The sequence below is a fragment of the Dipodomys spectabilis genome, unplaced genomic scaffold (genome assembly GCF_019054845.1).
Source record: "Dipodomys spectabilis isolate Male_0828 unplaced genomic scaffold, ASM1905484v1 ptg000096l, whole genome shotgun sequence".
NCBI classification, from domain to species: domain Eukaryota; kingdom Metazoa; phylum Chordata; class Mammalia; order Rodentia; family Heteromyidae; genus Dipodomys; species Dipodomys spectabilis.
The window spans coordinates 22904869-22923319 of NW_024870773.1; the positions used below are offsets into that span (position 1 = coordinate 22904869).

Genomic DNA, 18451 nt, shown 5'->3' on the forward strand with positions numbered 1-18451 from the left:
CCACCTTCATGGAGCTGTTCCAACCTGGTTCTTCTTATGATTCTTGGATTCTCTGGGAGCTGTTTGTTTGTTTTTTTGGCCTTTATTGTGCTCTTGTTGGTTTTCTATGTGTAGGACATCTTTAAGTATCTTTTGTAGGGCTGGTTTGGTGGAGATCATTCTTTTCTGTAGAAGGTTTTTATTTGACCTTCTATTATGAAGGACAGTTTAGCTGTGTTCAGTATTTTTGGTTGATAGTTGTTTGTCTTTAGGACATGGCATACATCATTCGAGGCTTTTATTGCTTTAATTGTCTCTGCTGAGAAATCTGAAGTTATTCTGATTGGTTTCTCTTTTTTTTCTTTTTTCTTTTTTCTTTTTTGGGTCTGGTCATGGGGCCTGAACTCTGGGCCTGGGCGCTGTCCCTCAGCTCTTCAGCTCAAGGCTATCACTCTACCACTTGAACCTCAGCACCACTTCTGGCTTTTTTCTTTTTGCTTACATGGTGCTGAGGAATTGAACCCAGGGCCTCATGCTTGCAAGGCAAGCACTCTACCATTGAGCCACCTTCCCAGCTCCTGGTTTTTCTTTATAGGTGATTAATCTTTTCTCCTTGACAGCTTTAAGGATCATTTCCTTGGTCGGAATTGATCAAGTACAGATTACAATGTGATGGTGGGAAGTCCTGTCATGGTCTGGTCAATTTGGGGTTCTAAAGGATTCTTATATCTGCATAGGCCTATCTTTTTGCATGTTTGGGAAGTTCTCTGCTAGGATCCTATTAAATAAAATTCCTAGACCATTAACTTCTGTCTCTAGGTGCTCCTCTACACACATTAGTCTCAAATTAGGCTGTCTGATGGTGTCTTCTACATGTTGAATAGATCTATCATATTTCTTGGATTTGTCTGAATTCTTGGATTTGTCTAGAATAGTTGTCTGTTCTTTCTCGATAATATCTAGGCTGTCTTCAATCCCAGAGACTCAATCTTCTGCATGGTCTAACCTATCAAGACTTTCTATGTTGTTTTTTATTTCCTTACTCTTTAATTTGTCAGACTTGATGGCCTCAAATTCTTTGTTGGAGCTTTGTTTTAGATCTTGTATGGACTGCTTTACTTCCTTAATTTGGTTTTCAGTATTCATTCTCAGATTCCATAGTTGATTGGTTATAATTTCATTGGCCTTCTTTTCCTTCTGTTGGTCTTCATTCAGCATTCTATTTGTGGCCTCCCCCTGGATTCCTTCAGCTGTCTGTTTGTGGATTCCAAGAATGCCTCTATTAATCTTTGCCATTTCTCAGCTCACTCACAAAATTCCTCTGTTACTCTTTGATTAGCTTCTTCACGCTTGTGATGTTCTTGTATTAATCTTGGGTATCTGCTGAAATATTTTATATCTACAGTTATTTGATGTTGTCACTTACTCAGTGATTTTAATTGAGTTTCATGTTTTTCTTAAACACCAATTCTCTGAAGAGGCAAAAGAGATTATTATTGAAGACTGTTTGGATAATTGATTGGATTTGAGTTGTCATGTGAGTGGAGAAAAACTCCTTACTCATGGCCAAGTGTTCAAATGAAGACTCGGGTACATCATATCCAAGTTAGGTAGAACACTAGAGGTAAAGTTTAATGATGGGACTAAATCCAAATTCAGAAAACAGTAAGCTCTCTGCTGAAAGTAGAGAGTGTCCAAGTTCAGAATAATAACCAAGTGAAGTTAGAAATGTCAAAGTCCAAATTCAGATTTTACAGGTGGAAAAAGCTGAGTTTATTAATGTGTGAGAATAACGAATAAAACTAATTGGTATCAAGTGAGGTTAGTGGCACTGAGGAAACACTTCGAAACAGAGGTTTTGGGGGGGAAGTTTGTTTTATTATATTTTATTTTGTAATAAATTCCTAGCTTAAACCTCGAATCACCACATGTTACCTTGTGATAAAAATCAGATATCTTCTGGGCACCTTTGACTTACGCCTGTAACCCTAGCTACTCAGGAGGCTGAGATCTGAGGATCGTGGTTCAAAGCCAGCCAGGCAGAAAAGTCCCTGTGAGATGCTTATGTCCAATTAACAACTCAAAAAATAGAAGTGGCACTGTGGCTCAAGTAGTAGAGCACTAGCCTGGAGCTGAAGTGCTGAGGAACAGTGCCCAGGCCAAACTCAAGTCTCATCACTGACAAAGACAAAAAAAGGTATAAAAATATTTTAAAATATGTATACATGCAGTAGCAAGCATGCAGAGCTATGAACACAAGCTAAGAGATGAATTACTTTTATGAAAAATATAGATGTGATCATTTCAAATTTGTTTTCATCAAAACTCAGAATTTACCTCATTAAACACTTATGGCATGAACTACCTACCCACATTTCTTGTCTTCAATGTCTTTATAATCAACTTTAATTATAAGAAATGTGATGATAATGATAAATCTATGATAAGTATGTAATTTTTGCCCTCGGTGACTTTATAATGCACTTAAAGTGATGAAAAAATATAGGAGTAATGATGTCTTTCATTGAGAACACATCATCCTTTCTCCAGATTACCCCATTTAGTCTTCCCTGGGGCCTATCAAGTAGTACATTTATTATCTTAATTCCACAGATTAAAAAGAGAGTAAGTCTTAGAGAGTTTAGGTATATTGGTCGCAATCAATCACAGCTTACAAAGATGATCTTGGGAAAAAATCCTTACCTCTCTGAGGCTGAGGATTTTAAGTGAGGAAGACTATAATGCTGCAGGTGACCCTCCCAGGAATCCTGTTAGGCCACTTCACATGATATCCATTAATGTTCTGTTTTGTTATGTATTGTTTTGGCCAATCTCCTCCCATGAAATATAAACTTAAATTATAATATTTCCTGACTTTACCTGGATCATATTTGAATATTGACACTGCCTGCCAATGCTTTCTGGTGATTTGAATATTTTCTGTCTGGCTCTTTAAGCTCATCACTAGCCCTGTCTCCCAGTCTACTTAGACCTGAAACAATATGTCTGAGTCTCTGGTTCAATGTCTTGGAACTAAAGTCCGTCGGTGTCTTGGGATGGTAAAAAGGGAGTAGTGTTGCAGAGTTGTCACCAGACAAGCTGATGGAAATGCATCTCGGGTCTAGGAGTATAAAGCAGAATTGGACTCAAATGCAGAAATTTCCCCTGGCAAAGTACAGTGAAGGCTGTCTAGGAGTTAAAAAACTGTTGTTTAGCTTCATTCTTTTTTTTAAAAAATTCTGGTTAAAGAATCCAAACTAGAGATGTGTTTAGTGGCTTTTCTCTATTGCTGTGTGAGTATTGTCTTTATTGTTCTAAACAAAATGTAATATCCAAGGGGCTTTATTTTTTCAGAAAATTTTAAATAAGAAGTAAAGTATGAATCTAAAGGCTTCCAGTTCAACAAATTTTCAGAAATTATCCCATTAATCTATTATAGTAACTCACCATAATACATGGAAGATTCTAAGGAGAAAAAACATACTTAAAACCAATAGCTTCTATGTCACTGTGTAATAGTTTATTATAAAAAAGAGTGAGCTGGTTTTTAGTTCTCTTTGTAATATAGACTACAACTTTAATTCTACTTCCTCACACTTGATTAAATATTGGACAGACATGAGGAGTCATGATTTCCTGTTAAATTTGTACCCATGAGGTCAAAAGGAACAGTCTCTGTCCAGCCAGAGGAACAACAGCAATGAATTCCAAGTATCAGCATGTTGGACTAAATGATGGCCATGCGATCCCACAACTGGGCTTCGGTACCTATGTACCCCAAGAGGTAATAAGAATGCTGATCGGTTTGAAGGTAGAAAAGAAGAATAGATTTAGAAAGACCCGAGGCCAATGTGGATTGCAAAGTCACATATTTCTAGTATGACTCTGGGGTGGTCAACCAGTGCTCAGTTTTCCCAAGCTAGTGCTTGTCATGTACAGGAGAGAACATTGTGAGATTGTGATCATGTCATAACCTGTTTATTCTGAGCATTGTGCTTTGTACTAATTGGTCATTGATTTCATAGCTGGGTGGGGAAAAAAGAACAAAAATTAGCAGGCTAAAGCTGTGCATCAGCTTTGATGCCTGGAAAGATACCGATAGCACTAGTATTGTTTTTTTGTGTTTGTTTCTTTGTTTGTTTGTTTTTTTTTTTTTGCTTATTTCCTACAATAGAATGTCTTGCTTTCTTGTGGAGATCCAGAGAAATCAAGGTGATAAAAGTTAACTTGTTTCCTAAGATCAATCCACTTTGATTCTTCTGCCTGGATTTTTTTAATTTTTAAGGCATAAAGGTAGGGGAGACTGCAGGACACCACCACATACTCATCTCTGGTGAATCTCCGGGTGCTGTTACACCTAAGATACAAGTATTAGATCAGGAGTGTAGGAGCAAGAAAAGTTTTGAGCTTGAAAAGTTTCTGAAATTTTTTTAGTAAATGTTAAAAAATCTGTGTTTTGGTTTGCATTTTAAGAAATCATTTACTGAATGAACTTTAAAATTGTGACCCAATTTTGGTACAGGAGGGACTAAGTCCAACCATACCCTCTCTAAATCAAAGAGCTTTAGTTTTGAGGGTTGATGGCTACACCAATTATCTCTTACATGATGGAGTTAATTACTTATTTCTAAATCTATGACCTTTGAGCATATATTGTTTTCCTCCCAGAACTTTGTTCGATTTTACAGAGAGAATGACTGTACATAAGAATGTTAACAAAACTTTTATACCGTATCTCAAGACCACTGGCCCTGGCTAGCACCTGGGAAATTTGGTATTTTACTGTTTTTTTATTGCTTTTTTATTGCTTGTATAACCAGAGAGGGAGTTAAAGATTGGAATTTTGGGGTGTCCTAATAGAGGCAGGGCCACTAGGTAAATAGCAGTGGCAAAAAGTTTCTTTTGAAATGACTTGAACTTTCCTTGTAGACATGGACCATGCATTGTCACAATTTAGTGCTCCCGATTATGTTCTATGTTTTTCCAATGAGAACTCAACTAAGCATGGATCATATACCTTCTGTATTTTCTTCTATGCACATTTTTCCTGTGTTCCTTCTATGTTGAAATATTATTATGTAAACCACAGGGTGGTGCTATCTACATCCTGAGTCCTGTAAATCTTTCTAAATCATTCTAGGAATTCATTGGAACAAGAGCTTCTGGAATCTTCCAATGTCACTGATTAATTAGCATTGGCTGTGTTTGAAGTTCAGAGAAAAAGCCAAATTCTATTATTAAGTAGAGACTACCACAGAAAAACAGGTTTGGCTTGATTCCTCCAAGTGCAGACTTAAGTCCACACAGATAAAAATGAGTTCATGGAAAGGTGATTATTTCTGTGACCATCACAATTGCTGTTTGGATAACCCTTTGTCTTACGCAAAGATGGGATTTAAATTCACTGAAATGTTACCCGGTTACATGATTAAGCGATCTGAAGATGACACTGGAATACAAAGTGCTTTCTATTCATGTTAACTATCTACTTTGTTTCCAATGGGCTACCTCACAACATTTATCTCCAGCTTCTGCTTTTCTTTTCCTTGTTGATCTAGATTCCTAGAAGTAATGTAATTGAGGCCACCAAAATAGCTATAGATGCTGGCTTCCGACATATTGACACTGCATATTTGTATGAAGTGGAAGAGGAGGTAGGGCAGGCCATTCGAAGCAAGATTGAAGAGGGCACTGTGAAGAGAGAAGACATATTTCTCACCTCGAAGGTATGCTGCCTACAATAGGTAGATGCAAATTTATTGAAATGTGATTTGGGGAAGAATTACATGATTGGAGCAGTAGTTGGAAGAATTGTTCTTGGTGCTACTATTGTTATTCACATACTTTTCACATGTAAGGTTTAGTATTAAAAACAGAGTCAAATAATTACTACCTTACTCTCTATGAATTGATAGGTTGGCATAAATTTTAACATTCAAAGTCTCAACTTGAATCATTGTTTTAACGGATGCTATAGAAACACTCAGATCTATGGTCAAATCACAATGTTCTTCATGTTCAGAGTAACTTTCTAAAATGTTATTTTTGCTATTTGGAATATTAAATCTTACCTTTATTCTTGGAAGAGATCAGTAAGAGAATTTGCTAGGTATTAAACAAAACATTGCTAAAGTGGGATTTTTGCCCAGTACATTTTAAAATATACAAATATCTTTCCTTTCATTGATGGAAATAAAGGTATGTGGATATGTCTACACTGATTTGAAGAAATGAGATTTTTAGAGAAATAGTAATTCTGCAATCTCTTTGGAATAAGATTCAGAGTTTGGATAATTTTATTAATTCACCAAAATGCTATCTCAAGTAATTTCCTTCCATTGTCCAGCAAATTATTTTAACAATGACATGGCACTGACAGGTCATGGAAACCTAAGAATAAAGGCATTAATTTTCCCCTATGGACACCAATATCTTCCTAGTATAAAACTTCTCTGAATTTGGTGAATCAGATTCTCAATTGAGGTAAACCATCAATCCAGCACAATTTGTATTTTTTAACATTTGCAGCTCTGGTGCACATTCAATCGACCAGAGCTAGTCCGGCCTTGTCTGGAAAGATCACTGAAGAAACTACAGTTGGATTATGTGGATCTCTACCTTATTCATTTTCCAACTTCATTGAAGGTAGGCTATTTGCATCATCTAACTGAAGCATATAACTGCATATGACACTATAATTATTTCCATAAATGATTGAGAAGAAGCTTTGATCATCAATTTATGTAAGCTTTAGTTAAAAAATTGATAGAATGACCCAGGATATTTCATATGAGTTTATTGAATTATGTAAATAGACAGGTGAATGAATGGCTAGATTTAGATTTAGTCTTCAGCTATTTCTTTTTTTTTTTTTGTCGGTCATGGGTTCTGAATTCTGGGCCTGGGTGCTGTCCCTCAGCTCTTCATCTCAAGGTTAGTGCTCTACCACTTGAGCCACAGTGCCACTTCTGTTTTTTTCTGATTATGTGACACTGAGGAATGGAACCCAAGGCCTCTTGCAAGCAAGGCAAGCACTCTAACACTAAGCCACCTTCTGAGCCCTCAGCTATTTCTGTTTCTCCATCCCTTACATTTTTATTACTGGAGGCTTGCTTGTGTTTTGTCCCAGCGTTGCCTGCAATAGCAAATATTTGGATAGTTCACGTGTCCTGACCCTTACCCTTTGATAGCTTGATTGCATCTTTCAGTATTAGAATCATTCTCTCTGACAACTTTTGGTTCACCATTTCTGGCTTCACTTATTTGCCTTGGACTCACATGTATTCAAATCTCTAAAGAATACTAATTATCCTGAATCAAGATTGAAATCCATTGTAGTGGAAGATCAAGGCCATGTAATTGTTGACTTTCCCAGTGAGAGAGAAGTATATCCCTGGAGAAAGTGAAGCAGAGAAGTAACACAAGTCCCAGGGAGATCTCTATGGGATGTGAAACCAATATTTAATAATACTTATAATTGATAGGGGATTACAACTACCTAGACTCCTAAAGACATTCCTTATTACTCTCATTCAAGCATCTTTGTAAGCATAAGTAAGTGGAGGCGTTCTTCATTAATACTCATTAACTGTTTCATTCCTGAAGTGTACAAAGGACCATGGCTCTGGGTAGGATGACAGTGCTTGGTGAGGTTGTTGTAATGTCTGCTTCTATTGCAGCCTGGAGAAGAAGGTTTTCCAAAAGATGAGCATGGAAAATTAATATTTGACACAGTGGATCTCTGTGACACATGGGAGGTGAGTACTTGAAGAATAGACCTGAGAGGATGCCTAGAGAGTCAGGTCATGTCTCCAACTCCAAGAATGGAATCTGTACCCTTGAAATCTAGAAAATCATGACATTTACAATGGTGTTTTGCAGGAGTGATAGGGGAGAAAGCATTAGTGGAAAGTAAAAGACATGAATGTCTGAACAGAATTGATGACAAGAAGAGTTATCTCTTGCTTCCTTATGCAGTGAGGTCTCTATTTCTCCAAGGAGCACACAAAATTCTTTCTTTGTATGTGAATATATTCTCCAAATGTCTTGACCATTTTTCTTCTACCAACAATCGTATGTAGTCAGTTCATTGTTTATTGATAGTGTTTCCTTCATCAGCTCCATTTTGCATTTATATTGATTCAACCAATGGTACAGATGGATCCGCAGAACTCCTTCCTTTTTAGGCCATGGAGAAATGTAAGGATGCGGGATTGACCAAGTCCATTGGTGTGTCCAACTTTAATCGCAGGCAACTGGAGAGGATCCTGAACAAAACAGGGCTCAAGTACAAGCCTGTCTGCAACCAGGTGAGTTCCTGCTTCCTCTTCTCTGTCTCTTATTCACTGACTTGTTGCTGTGTTTCTGCCAGCTATTACTTTTACCTTCGCCCCTGTTTAACATACTTTTGTGGAATGGAAGATTCTAAGAACAAGGATAGGGGGGATGGCCAACTGTGTCTGTGCCTAGTGAGAGATTCATAGTGTCCAGTGAATGGAAGAATCTGGAGGATATAAATGTCATCAAGGTGGGCTACAGTCATTAGACTTCAGAGGCAAAGTACTTATCGTTGGCCTATGAATGATGGCGAGATTGGATTGACGATGGTGTCGTGTATAAAAAACAAGGAAGTCCCATAAAATCACCAATTTGGAAAGGAGCAGTGATAGAAGGAAGGAAGTGTGGCGATCCTGTTAAGGGCCTGTGGAGTGGATGCTTTGGTACTTTTTGCTGTTGTGTCTGGCTTCAGGATTCTTGGCTAGTGACATAGGTGCATGGAGAGTAAAGTAGAGGCTGCCAAAATGATCACACAGATCAAATTATCTGTTGGTGGGGATCTTAGTGAAATCCATACATGAAAACTTAGAGTAAAACACAGAGCTGACTCAATGCATGAAAACCTCTAAGTCAACTCCGCTTTTCTGCTTTTTTTTTCAAAAATCACATCTAGTCTGTGCCTGGTTTGAGCCTCTATATTACTGTCTTCAACAGCTTAAAGTCCTTACACCTGTGACGTAAAAGTGTTTTGAACACAAAACTGGTCATACTATTTAAATTTGTGGACAGTGACACAATCCTAAGACTTCCCAACATGAATGTGAAGGCAGTTTCATTATAAGTTTAATCAAGATTTTTGTAATGAAATTTATCAAGCACTTAGAGTATTCGTATTTTACAAATTTCATGCCAGTTATTCAACACATGGCCACATTGTCCTTATTAATGCAGGTATATCATCATCCACATCTGTAGCAGTTTTGCTGGTTCTTTTCAATAACATTGTAGACCTGGACATTCTCTTTTAGAGACTTGAGCAGATGTCTTCTTGGAATGAAAATAATTTCTTACATAGTTAAATTCTGTGACTCTATTCTAAAAATTAACGACAATTCATTTGCATCATTTAAATCCAGTCTGTACTCAAATTTTCCTATATTTGATCTGTTCATTAAGTAGGCCCACCTAGATGTATCCTTCATAAAGACATAGTTTCCTGACTGACAATTACTGGTTGCCTAGATGTTGACAATTGTCAATAAAGGAGGTCCTTTGACAATTTCACCTAGTAGTTTAATATTCATTCATAATTTCTGTAAGAAATATAGGCCATAGGATTTATGAAAAATTTCTTTGTTTTTACTTCTGTGTTTATTTTCCTTAGCAGATATTTCACTAAAAATAAAATTTACTCAACATATCAGAATAAACTATAATAATTTCCTTAAGACAGAGAAAATCTTGATACTTACCTTTCAGTTTAGAGTGTTCTGAGAAAGGAGTTAAAGGAATAGTCTATCAAAAGGTAGAGTAGTTTTTATTCATCTTACCTTCTTTGTTTAGGTCTATTCCATTGAGCAAATGCATCTTTATTCCATTGAGTGCATATAATTTTTTATGGGACAGAACTATGGCTTACTCTCAGGGACTCACTCTCTCTCTTAGTTTTGTGGCTAAGGTTGATGCTCTGCCACCTAAGCCATGGCTCCTCCTCCAGACTTTTGCTGGTTAATTAGAGATAAGAGTCTTGCAGAACGATCTGTTTGGGCTGACTCAGAACCTCAATTCTCATGACTCAGCCTCCTCAGTAGTGATAGGGTTATAAGGATTGGCCACTGGAACTCAATTTCATGTAAAACACTGAAAAACAAAAAACAAAACTCTGACCAGTGTCACTAGTAGAATGCCTGCCAAAATGGTTCTTTTGTCCTATAGGTTTTCCCTGTTCAAATACCAGGTCTACATTTCAGATAGGTCTTCTGTGCCCCACAAAAAGATTTTGTCATGCCTCTTTGTCCTGTAAATGGTATTTAGCATATGTTGTGGTCTACTTTAGGAAGATTACTTTTTTTAGACATATCCAGGTAACTGATATGCAAAATTTATTTGTTAGAAAGTAAACATTACATTATTTTGATCATTTCAATTTAAATTGAATGTAACACATTTTTATTCAGGTTTGCTTACTCTTAATTTTTCTTCTTGATCAGTGCATAAAATTTGCATATAATTCCTGTCATATCCATCTGCAGGTGGAATGTCATCCTTATCTCAACCAGAGCAAACTGTTGGATTTCTGCAAGTCCAAGGACATTGTCCTGGTTGCCCATAGTGCTCTGGGAACTCAACGAGAGAAACAATGGTAATCCAATAAAATATTTACCAAAACACGATTTTGAATCCAATATTTTGATTTGTGCTTAGTTTTCTGGCATTGATTATGAACTGGTTTAGGGGAGAATTGCATTTCTGGCATGGTCCCTCATATGACCGATGCTGATGGATCAAGAGATTGCATTTGATGACTTGGTCTAGAGAAGGCATCCTCAAGCATATTGGAGCTCTACAAACAAATAGAATACTCCATCTGCAGTTCAGCATTTCTGTTTTCCTTCCAGGGTAGACCCCAATGCCCCATTTCTTCTGAAGGACCCAGTTCTTGGTGCCGTGGCAAAAAAGCACAATCGCAGTCCAGCTCAGATTGCCCTTCGCTACCAGCTGCAACGTGGGGTTGTGACCCTGGCTCAAAGTTTCATAGAGAAAGAGATAAAAGAGAACATACAGGTGATAAGGGGGTACTGTGGGCATTAGGTCTCCTGCATAGAATGTGCAGGTGATGGGGTGCTGTGCTGTGGTCATAGTATTCTTCATTTGGGTGTTATCTTGGAACTTCTTAGCGCCATTTTTGGGGCCAAATTGTTTTCCCTAGGATTTCCTGTACATGCATGACTTACAGTGTTCTTGGACATCCTATTTCTGTGTATATAATGGGAAAGACAGGACATTTTCAGAAACTTAGTACTGGAAAGAGTACAGAGACATCAATCAGCCAGGTGCTCTACAACTATTCTAATATGAGAAATATTTCTACCTATACAAGTTGCAATATGATCCACCTCTGAGGCAAACAGGTTTAATACAGAATACATCCATTTAGGTGGAGAATGCATTGTTGGACAATTTGTTTGGCCTTAGCCAAATGAAGTCCTTTGTATGTTGGAACCTCTCCTGTATTTACAATAAATTCTCTAATATTTATTGGACAAATGTATCAGGATGCTGATTGGTTATTGCATAGTAGCTCTCAGCAATTCTCCATGTGGTTTGTCATTCACTAGACAACTAGACCAAATATTTTTCTCATATAATACTATCCAAAGTAGATGAGAAGAGAATTACCAAACTGTTTCATGCCTTAGATCAGAATTAGCACATAGTTTTTTTGCCAAGCTCTAATGGACGATGCAGTTCACAAACCAAGCAACATTAAATGAGTGGGGGAAAAACATTCCTTAGAAGAGTTTGTAAATATATATAGCAAAGAGTTTTGGAGATATGGGGTATGTATTTCTGGAGAAGCACGCTTGTATCTTGTCATTATTGTACATTCTCGAGAGTGTTTTGCACATTCAGATATGTTTGTTGTAGTAGGTTCTCAAAAATTCTATCTATGAGTTTATTTGATCTTGGGTATATTTTACCTAAGCAAAAGTTCCTTCTCTAACTATAGTCATCATGACTTTATAGTTGATGTGGTTGATGACTGTCCTGTCTTTTCTTTGGAATACAAGAATATTCTCCCAAATTATCTCCCAAGAGTTTGACGGTTTTGCTTCCAAAGACTAATTTTGCTGGTTCTTTAGAGGTAGTATGTCATAGACTTTTCTGTCTAGACTAGCATTGAACCATGAGTTTTAGCATTTTAGCCTCCTTGATAGCTAACATTTCATTAACATTTGGGCAAAATGTGAATTAAACCCCGTGGAAAAGAACATTGTCACGTTTTAAGTGTATGCGATGTCATAGAGACACCTAATATTGTCCTTAACAATTGCTAAGTTATCTTGCATACATAAAAACCTTTTCAGTAGTAGCTTTGTTAACTTCTATGTACATTAGACTGCATTCAAAACTATATCAACTTTGTTCATGCCCACTGTCTTTTGTGTTTCCTTCTGGGTATAATCTTCTACTGTATCAACATATTTTATCTCGAATGCATTTCCCCTTTAGCTACTTGAGTGTTTTGGCTTTGTATTATTTAAATCTGTTTCACTTGAATTTCTAAGATTGGCAAATGTACAATTTAAGAATTGTAAAACTTGTCTACTTGTATGATAGGCTTTTGAATTCCAGTTGCCTTTAGAAGACATGGAAGTCCTAGAAGGCCTGAACAGAAATTTTCGATATCTTCAATGTGTTGGGTAAGGAACTTGGGTAAAAATATTGTCTGAATTTTCTTTAGTTTCAAGTCTCTCCTATTTTTTCAAGGTATATTTGCTCAGAACCCAAACATTACATTTTTCTCTCAGGGAATTTCCACTGACATTGCCATTAAGACATTTAGCTTTGTGTTTCTGAACTACAGACATCTCAGTGTAGAAGATAAAGATGTTTTTGAGAAGAGAGATTTGATATCTAAGGAAGAGTGCATACTTAAGTTTTTCCATTGCTGAAGAGAATGTAGAGTTCAAGAGACCATTACCAGTTTTTTATGTTCTGGGTTATAGACTAATATTTGACAAATATAAACAAAGGTAAACAAGGAATGTATACCTCTTGTGCCTACTGGATTTTAACTTAAAACAGACACAAATAGGATCATATTCGAAAGGGAATTAGACAATCCATTTTCACAAGAATTAGTATATATATTGCTCCATTATTGTTAATATTTTTGTTAGTATAGAAAAAAGTGAAGGACCATGTAGGGACATAATGCGAAGAGACAGAACACTCTTGTCATTTACTGTGTTAAGGAATAATGATCAGTATTACTTTCTAGTTTGTGTGGTATTGATATTTAGAAGGCTACCAATTAAGATGGGAATCTGGAAATGGAGAACTATCTTAAGAGACATTCTCTCCGTACTTGAATTTAACACAATTGGTGCGCCCTAAATTGTTTTCTGATAGTTAGTATTGGATTTGTACTTCACAACACCTGATATAACCAGTTTCTACTTTCACTGAGAATTTGAAATAGGATAGGCTTTCTTTGCTTTTATTGTTTAGGAAGTTAGACAGATATAGGGAAAAGAGAGTCACATCAGCCAATGCTTGTGTGTTTTGTGTATCTAGTCTAAGCAGAGAATGCATGATGAATAATTTAGTTATGGTATCTTACAGAATTTCTTATAAAGCCATATTATTCCTTAGTGCAAATATTAGTATTTAATGAGTAGTATTTAATATATCTAGTTTTTTAGGGAATAAAATTCTAACTTTTACCATAGTGATACATAGATATCACATCTTCTGTAGAAATGGGATGATCAAGACCATGATGCTTATATTTTTCTTTCTCATTTTAGATTTGTTGACCACCCTAATTTTCCATTCTCTGATGAGTATTAACACGAAAGCTCTTTTCAAGATCTTGCCTGAAGTTATCTGAAGATCGATGGACAACTTTCAGATGCTGATGATTGGACCCATCACTTGTCAATTTATGCTGCTTAGAAATTCACACTCAGCTTAAACTAAATCCACAAATTTCGAGAGATAGCTTTTGAATTTGTTATCAAACAAATATGAGATTTTTCCCCATAGATCTATGATTATCTCAAGACTTGTGTGACTTGCTTCTTTTTGAATACTATGACTGAAAAATGATTTGATTTAGTCTGTGGTAAGATGTCAGGAAACCCTTCTCTGATAGCTATTTCAGGATAGGAATGGGTCGTTTTTGGGCTCCAGAGAAATATCAGTTAGCAGGAACTTATCAGTCGGATTTCCCAACAAACCACTGAGCTTAGTTCTTGGTTCTAAGTCTTGAAGCTAAGGTACAAATTGCAAGGATATATTATATAGCTTCCTACCAGGCAGGATATAGCACAGCTACTGGAAAGGTGAAGCCCTAATAGATTGAATTGAACTTATCTGTGCTTGAGATGTACTGTCAAATGCCTTTTTGCAAAGTAGATCCAAAAGATAGAAAGAATCTTTCATACATTTTACCCAGTGCCAATCTGAGACATGCCTAGCATTAATTATAAAAGGAAAAATGGGAGCCAGGTGCCGGTGGCTCACGACTGTGATCCGAGCTACTCAGATGGCTGAGATTGGAGGATCACGGTTCAAAGCCAGCCAGGGCAGGAAAGTCCATGAGACTCTTATCTCCAATAAACCACTAGAAAACCGTAAGTGGCGCTGTTGCTCAAGGGGTAGAGCACTCATCTTGAGCTGAAGAGCACAGGAACAGCACACAGGCCCAGAGTTCAAGTCCCACGACAGACAAAAAAAAAAGGGGGGGGGAAGGGTGAGATGGTAACTATTATTTGCAGTATGTCTGAAAGCAATGTATTTTAGCAATCATTAATTGACATGATAACTAGAAATTCCTTGGAAATTCAGCACATCGAGTGACATCAACAAAATAGCACTTCCTGTGCTTGTACAGAAAGTATACTTTACACTTCCAATTTATATTAGAAAGATTGTAACAAACATTCAACTGTGTCCACCAACAAAGTAAATAGCCAGTCCAGAAAAGTAGAATCCAAAATGCTAGGCAATTTCATTGTGCTTTTCCCCACTATTGTACAAAGCTACCTAGCAACAGTAATTTTATTCATCCATTTGGAATAAGGATATTCCAACACTTGCAAGGGAATCGATGGAACTAGAAAAAATGGTTATGTGAAATAAGTCAAGCCAATGAGACAAAGGATAAATGTTTTCTCTTCTATATGGAATCTAGAATTAACTTGTAAATGTCTTAGCAAACACAGGAAAATATATATTAGACACCACCATATTAGACAAAATATGATATTCTTAGGGGAGAATTAAAATAGGACAATTTCTTAGAAAGACTAACCCATACTTCAACAAAATGAATACCAGGAGACACTTGCAATGTGGTGGCCAGGGTCAAGAGGATAGCAATAGACAAGAAAAGAGAGGAACTTGAGGAGGGACAGAGCATGCAATCATAAAATTTAATGCATATCCTACAAAATTAAGAAAATTAAGAAATAGGAGAAATGGGGAGAATGACAAACGGAGTGCCACTAATCAAGATGCATTGATTCTACTTACAAACAGTTGTGTCAAATTAATTCCTTGTATGACAACTTAAAGATAATAAAACTATAATTTAAAAATTTAGAAGAATTATACTGAAGCTGCTTCAACTTTTGGACTACACTGTGACTATCAACTCTAAAACCTAAAATACTTTTCTTTATTTTTACATCCATAGATGCATCTATATTTCATATATACCCCTGAAATTACATGACATGTCAGAATGATCCTATTTAGCTTGTTGGAGTCTAATAGAGAGGAATTGTTGCAGCCAAAAGTTGAGTCTCTCAACATAATAGGCTTGACTATCTCACTGGAACATCTTAGGCTGAGTTTACAGAATCTGTCCCTCTTCCTGCCCTAAGCAAACATCCTGCACTGCTATGGCCAATGAAAAAGCTTCCTTAACGGCCAATGAAAAAGCTTCCTCATTCCAAGCATATAAATACCCCTTTGTGAAAAATAAAAATTTGCAGCTTGATCAGAACCCTTGTCTTGCTGTCATTCTTCGTGTCTCTTGTCCCTTCATTCCTTCTAGCTTAGGTTCACTGCCCTCGTTGACGTCCTGCTGGTCGGGACAACTGGCACCCAATGTGGGGCACGAGCCTCTGACTAAGGAAGGAACGCCATCCTCCAGGAAAACTTGGCCAAGTACAGTCCAAGATCGCCTCGACAGACCCCACCAAGAGACAGATGCAGGAGGAGAGTGAGGACGACGCAAGGTGAGTGACCCACCATGGGACAAGCAATGTCGTCACAGGATCTATTTCTGTCAGACGTCAAGGAGGCCTTCAAGACACGGGAACGCGGGTTAAGAAAAGGGATTTACAATTATTTTTCTCATTCATAGAGGACTTGTGTCCTTGGTTCCCCTTTGAAGGAATCATAGATGCAAAAAGATGGCAAAGAGTAGGAGATTGTTTAAAAGATTATTATGAAACCTTTGGTCCAGAAAAGGTTCCTGCTACCATCTTTTCCTATTGGAATTTGATTAATGAAATTTTATACCAGTGCCAAGTTGAAACAGTTTTGTGCTATTTTTCAGATTTGTCATACTACTGGGATTCCCTATAACCCCCAAGGTCAGGGCATCATAGAACCAGCCCACCACACCCTAAAAACCTGGCTTACTCGCCTCAAAGCCTCTGCCTTTTCATTTTCCACTCCTAGGGATCGCCTTAGTCACACATTGTTAGCCCTTAATTTTCTAACTCTGGACAATGAAGGCCACTCGGCAGCTGACAGGCATTGGCACCCATCTTCCAGTTCTGCTCACCCATCTGTCATGAGGCGAGACCCGCCTTACAGACAAATGGAAGGGCCCAGATCCTGTTCTTATCTGGGGGCGAGGTTCAGCCTGTATTTTAGATCAAGAACAAGCGGCCCCAAGGTGGCTGCCAGAACGCTTGATAAAACAGGTTAATGGCTTACCACAACCCAGGGTTGGAAACTTCCCCCTGAGGATGATTCCTTTTCTCTTACAGATGCAGCTAGAACTCCAGATGTGGACCTTCCTGTTTGAATTTATTAAACAATAGATTGATCTCTTGGCTTCTAAGCCCATGCAGGTTCATCACCATCACTTTGATACGGAAAACCACGGCATTGAGATCTAGGATTTACCCCCAGGCTTTTAATTAGTGTTTTGCCATGAGCTTGTTCCAGTGGGAAAACCCCCCTTCTTTTTTCTTATTTAGAAAACCCTTCTCCTTATTCATAACTCCTGACCATTCAACCGGCAAGACCTACTGCCATAAGGGATAGGTTCGCCCCTCTTCCTATAGGCCCCTCCGTTTGGGGGAGGATGCACCTATGGGAGGAAGAAAAAATGCTCAAATCAAGGGTGCAGGTAAGACTGCAGGGGGATGGATCCGCGAGATCCCATAACCCAAGACCCCTGAGTGGCAAGCTCTGGTGCATGATGGTTGGCATGCATACCCACAAACCGTCTCCTCAAAAAACATGCCAAGGCCTGTAAAATTCCCCACCCTGAGTGAGGACGCTTGCTCGGGAGCGGAGAAAAACCCTGGGCCCTTAGAGGAACAGAGCCTCTGTCACCCCCTTAAAAAGAGCAGCCAACAATTGGTGGTCAATTTTCTAAATAAGAAAGGGGGAGATGTCGGGAGCCAAAAGTTGAGTCTCTCAACATAATAGGCTTGACTATCTCACTGGAAAATCTTGAGGCTGAGTTTACAGAATCCGACCCTCATCCTGCCCTAAGTAAACATCCTGCAACTGCTAACGACCACCCTTTCCCCCTTCCCTAAGCAAACATCCTGCACTGCTATGGCCAATGAAAAAGCTTCCTTAATGGCCAATGAAAAACCTTCCTTATTCCAAACATATAAATACCCTTGTGTGAAAAATAAAAATTTGCAGCTTGATCAGAACCCTTGTCTTGCTGTCATTCTTCGTGTCTCTTGTCCCTTCATTCCTTCTAACTTAAGTTCACTGCCCTCGTTGATGTCCTGCGGGTCGGGACAGGTCATAGGCCAGCTCTATGTGGAGTCTTTTGAGGAACCTCCATACTACTTTCCAAAGTGGTTGAACAAGTTTACACTCCCACCAACAATGCAGTAAGGTTCCCTTCTGTCCACATCCCCTCCAGCATCTGTTGTTATTAGAGTTCTTGATTTTAGCCATTCTAACCCTGGTGAAGTGGTATCTTAATGTTGTTTTGATTTGCATTTCTTTTATGGCTAGGGAGGTTGAGCATTTCTTCATGTGTCTATTGGTCATCCTTCTTTCCACTTCAGAGAAGTTTCACTTTAAATTTTTAGCCCACTTATTTATTGGGCAGTTGTTTCTTTGAGGATTTGTTGTTGGAGGATTTAATTTTTTGAGTTCTAAGTATATTTTAGACATGAGACCCTTGTCCATTGTATGGCTAGTTAAGACCTTCCCACAGTCTGTGGGATTTCTATTGATCTTGCTACCTATGTCC

At 37.9% G+C, this 18451-nt stretch overlaps 1 protein-coding gene across 4 annotated transcripts in view; it reads left to right on the plus strand.

Moving 5' to 3' along the window:
• LOC122113024 (aldo-keto reductase family 1 member C13-like) overlaps nucleotides 1-18451 on the plus strand; it is a 265240-nt gene that overhangs the window by 217828 nt on the left and 28961 nt on the right. For 2 of the 4 annotated variants that reach the window (XR_006148356.1, XM_042685909.1), the window contains exons 1-7: nucleotides 3644-3763; nucleotides 5538-5705; nucleotides 6508-6624; nucleotides 7659-7736; nucleotides 8166-8288; nucleotides 10509-10618; nucleotides 10875-11040. The exons of 1 other annotated variant lie outside the window; for it this stretch is intronic. Coding sequence is in view for 2 of the 3 variants with exons in the window: in XM_042685909.1 (XP_042541843.1) it covers nucleotides 3680-3763; nucleotides 5538-5705; nucleotides 6508-6624; nucleotides 7659-7736; nucleotides 8166-8288; nucleotides 10509-10618; nucleotides 10875-11040 (846 nt within the window). In the remaining variant the exon portion in view is untranslated. Of the gene's footprint in view, nucleotides 1-3643; nucleotides 3764-5537; nucleotides 5706-6507; nucleotides 6625-7658; nucleotides 7737-8165; nucleotides 8289-10508; nucleotides 10619-10874; nucleotides 11041-12597; nucleotides 12681-13790; nucleotides 14046-18451 lie in introns of those variants that run through there. One more of the 4 variants, XM_042685910.1, reaches the window with a different exon arrangement.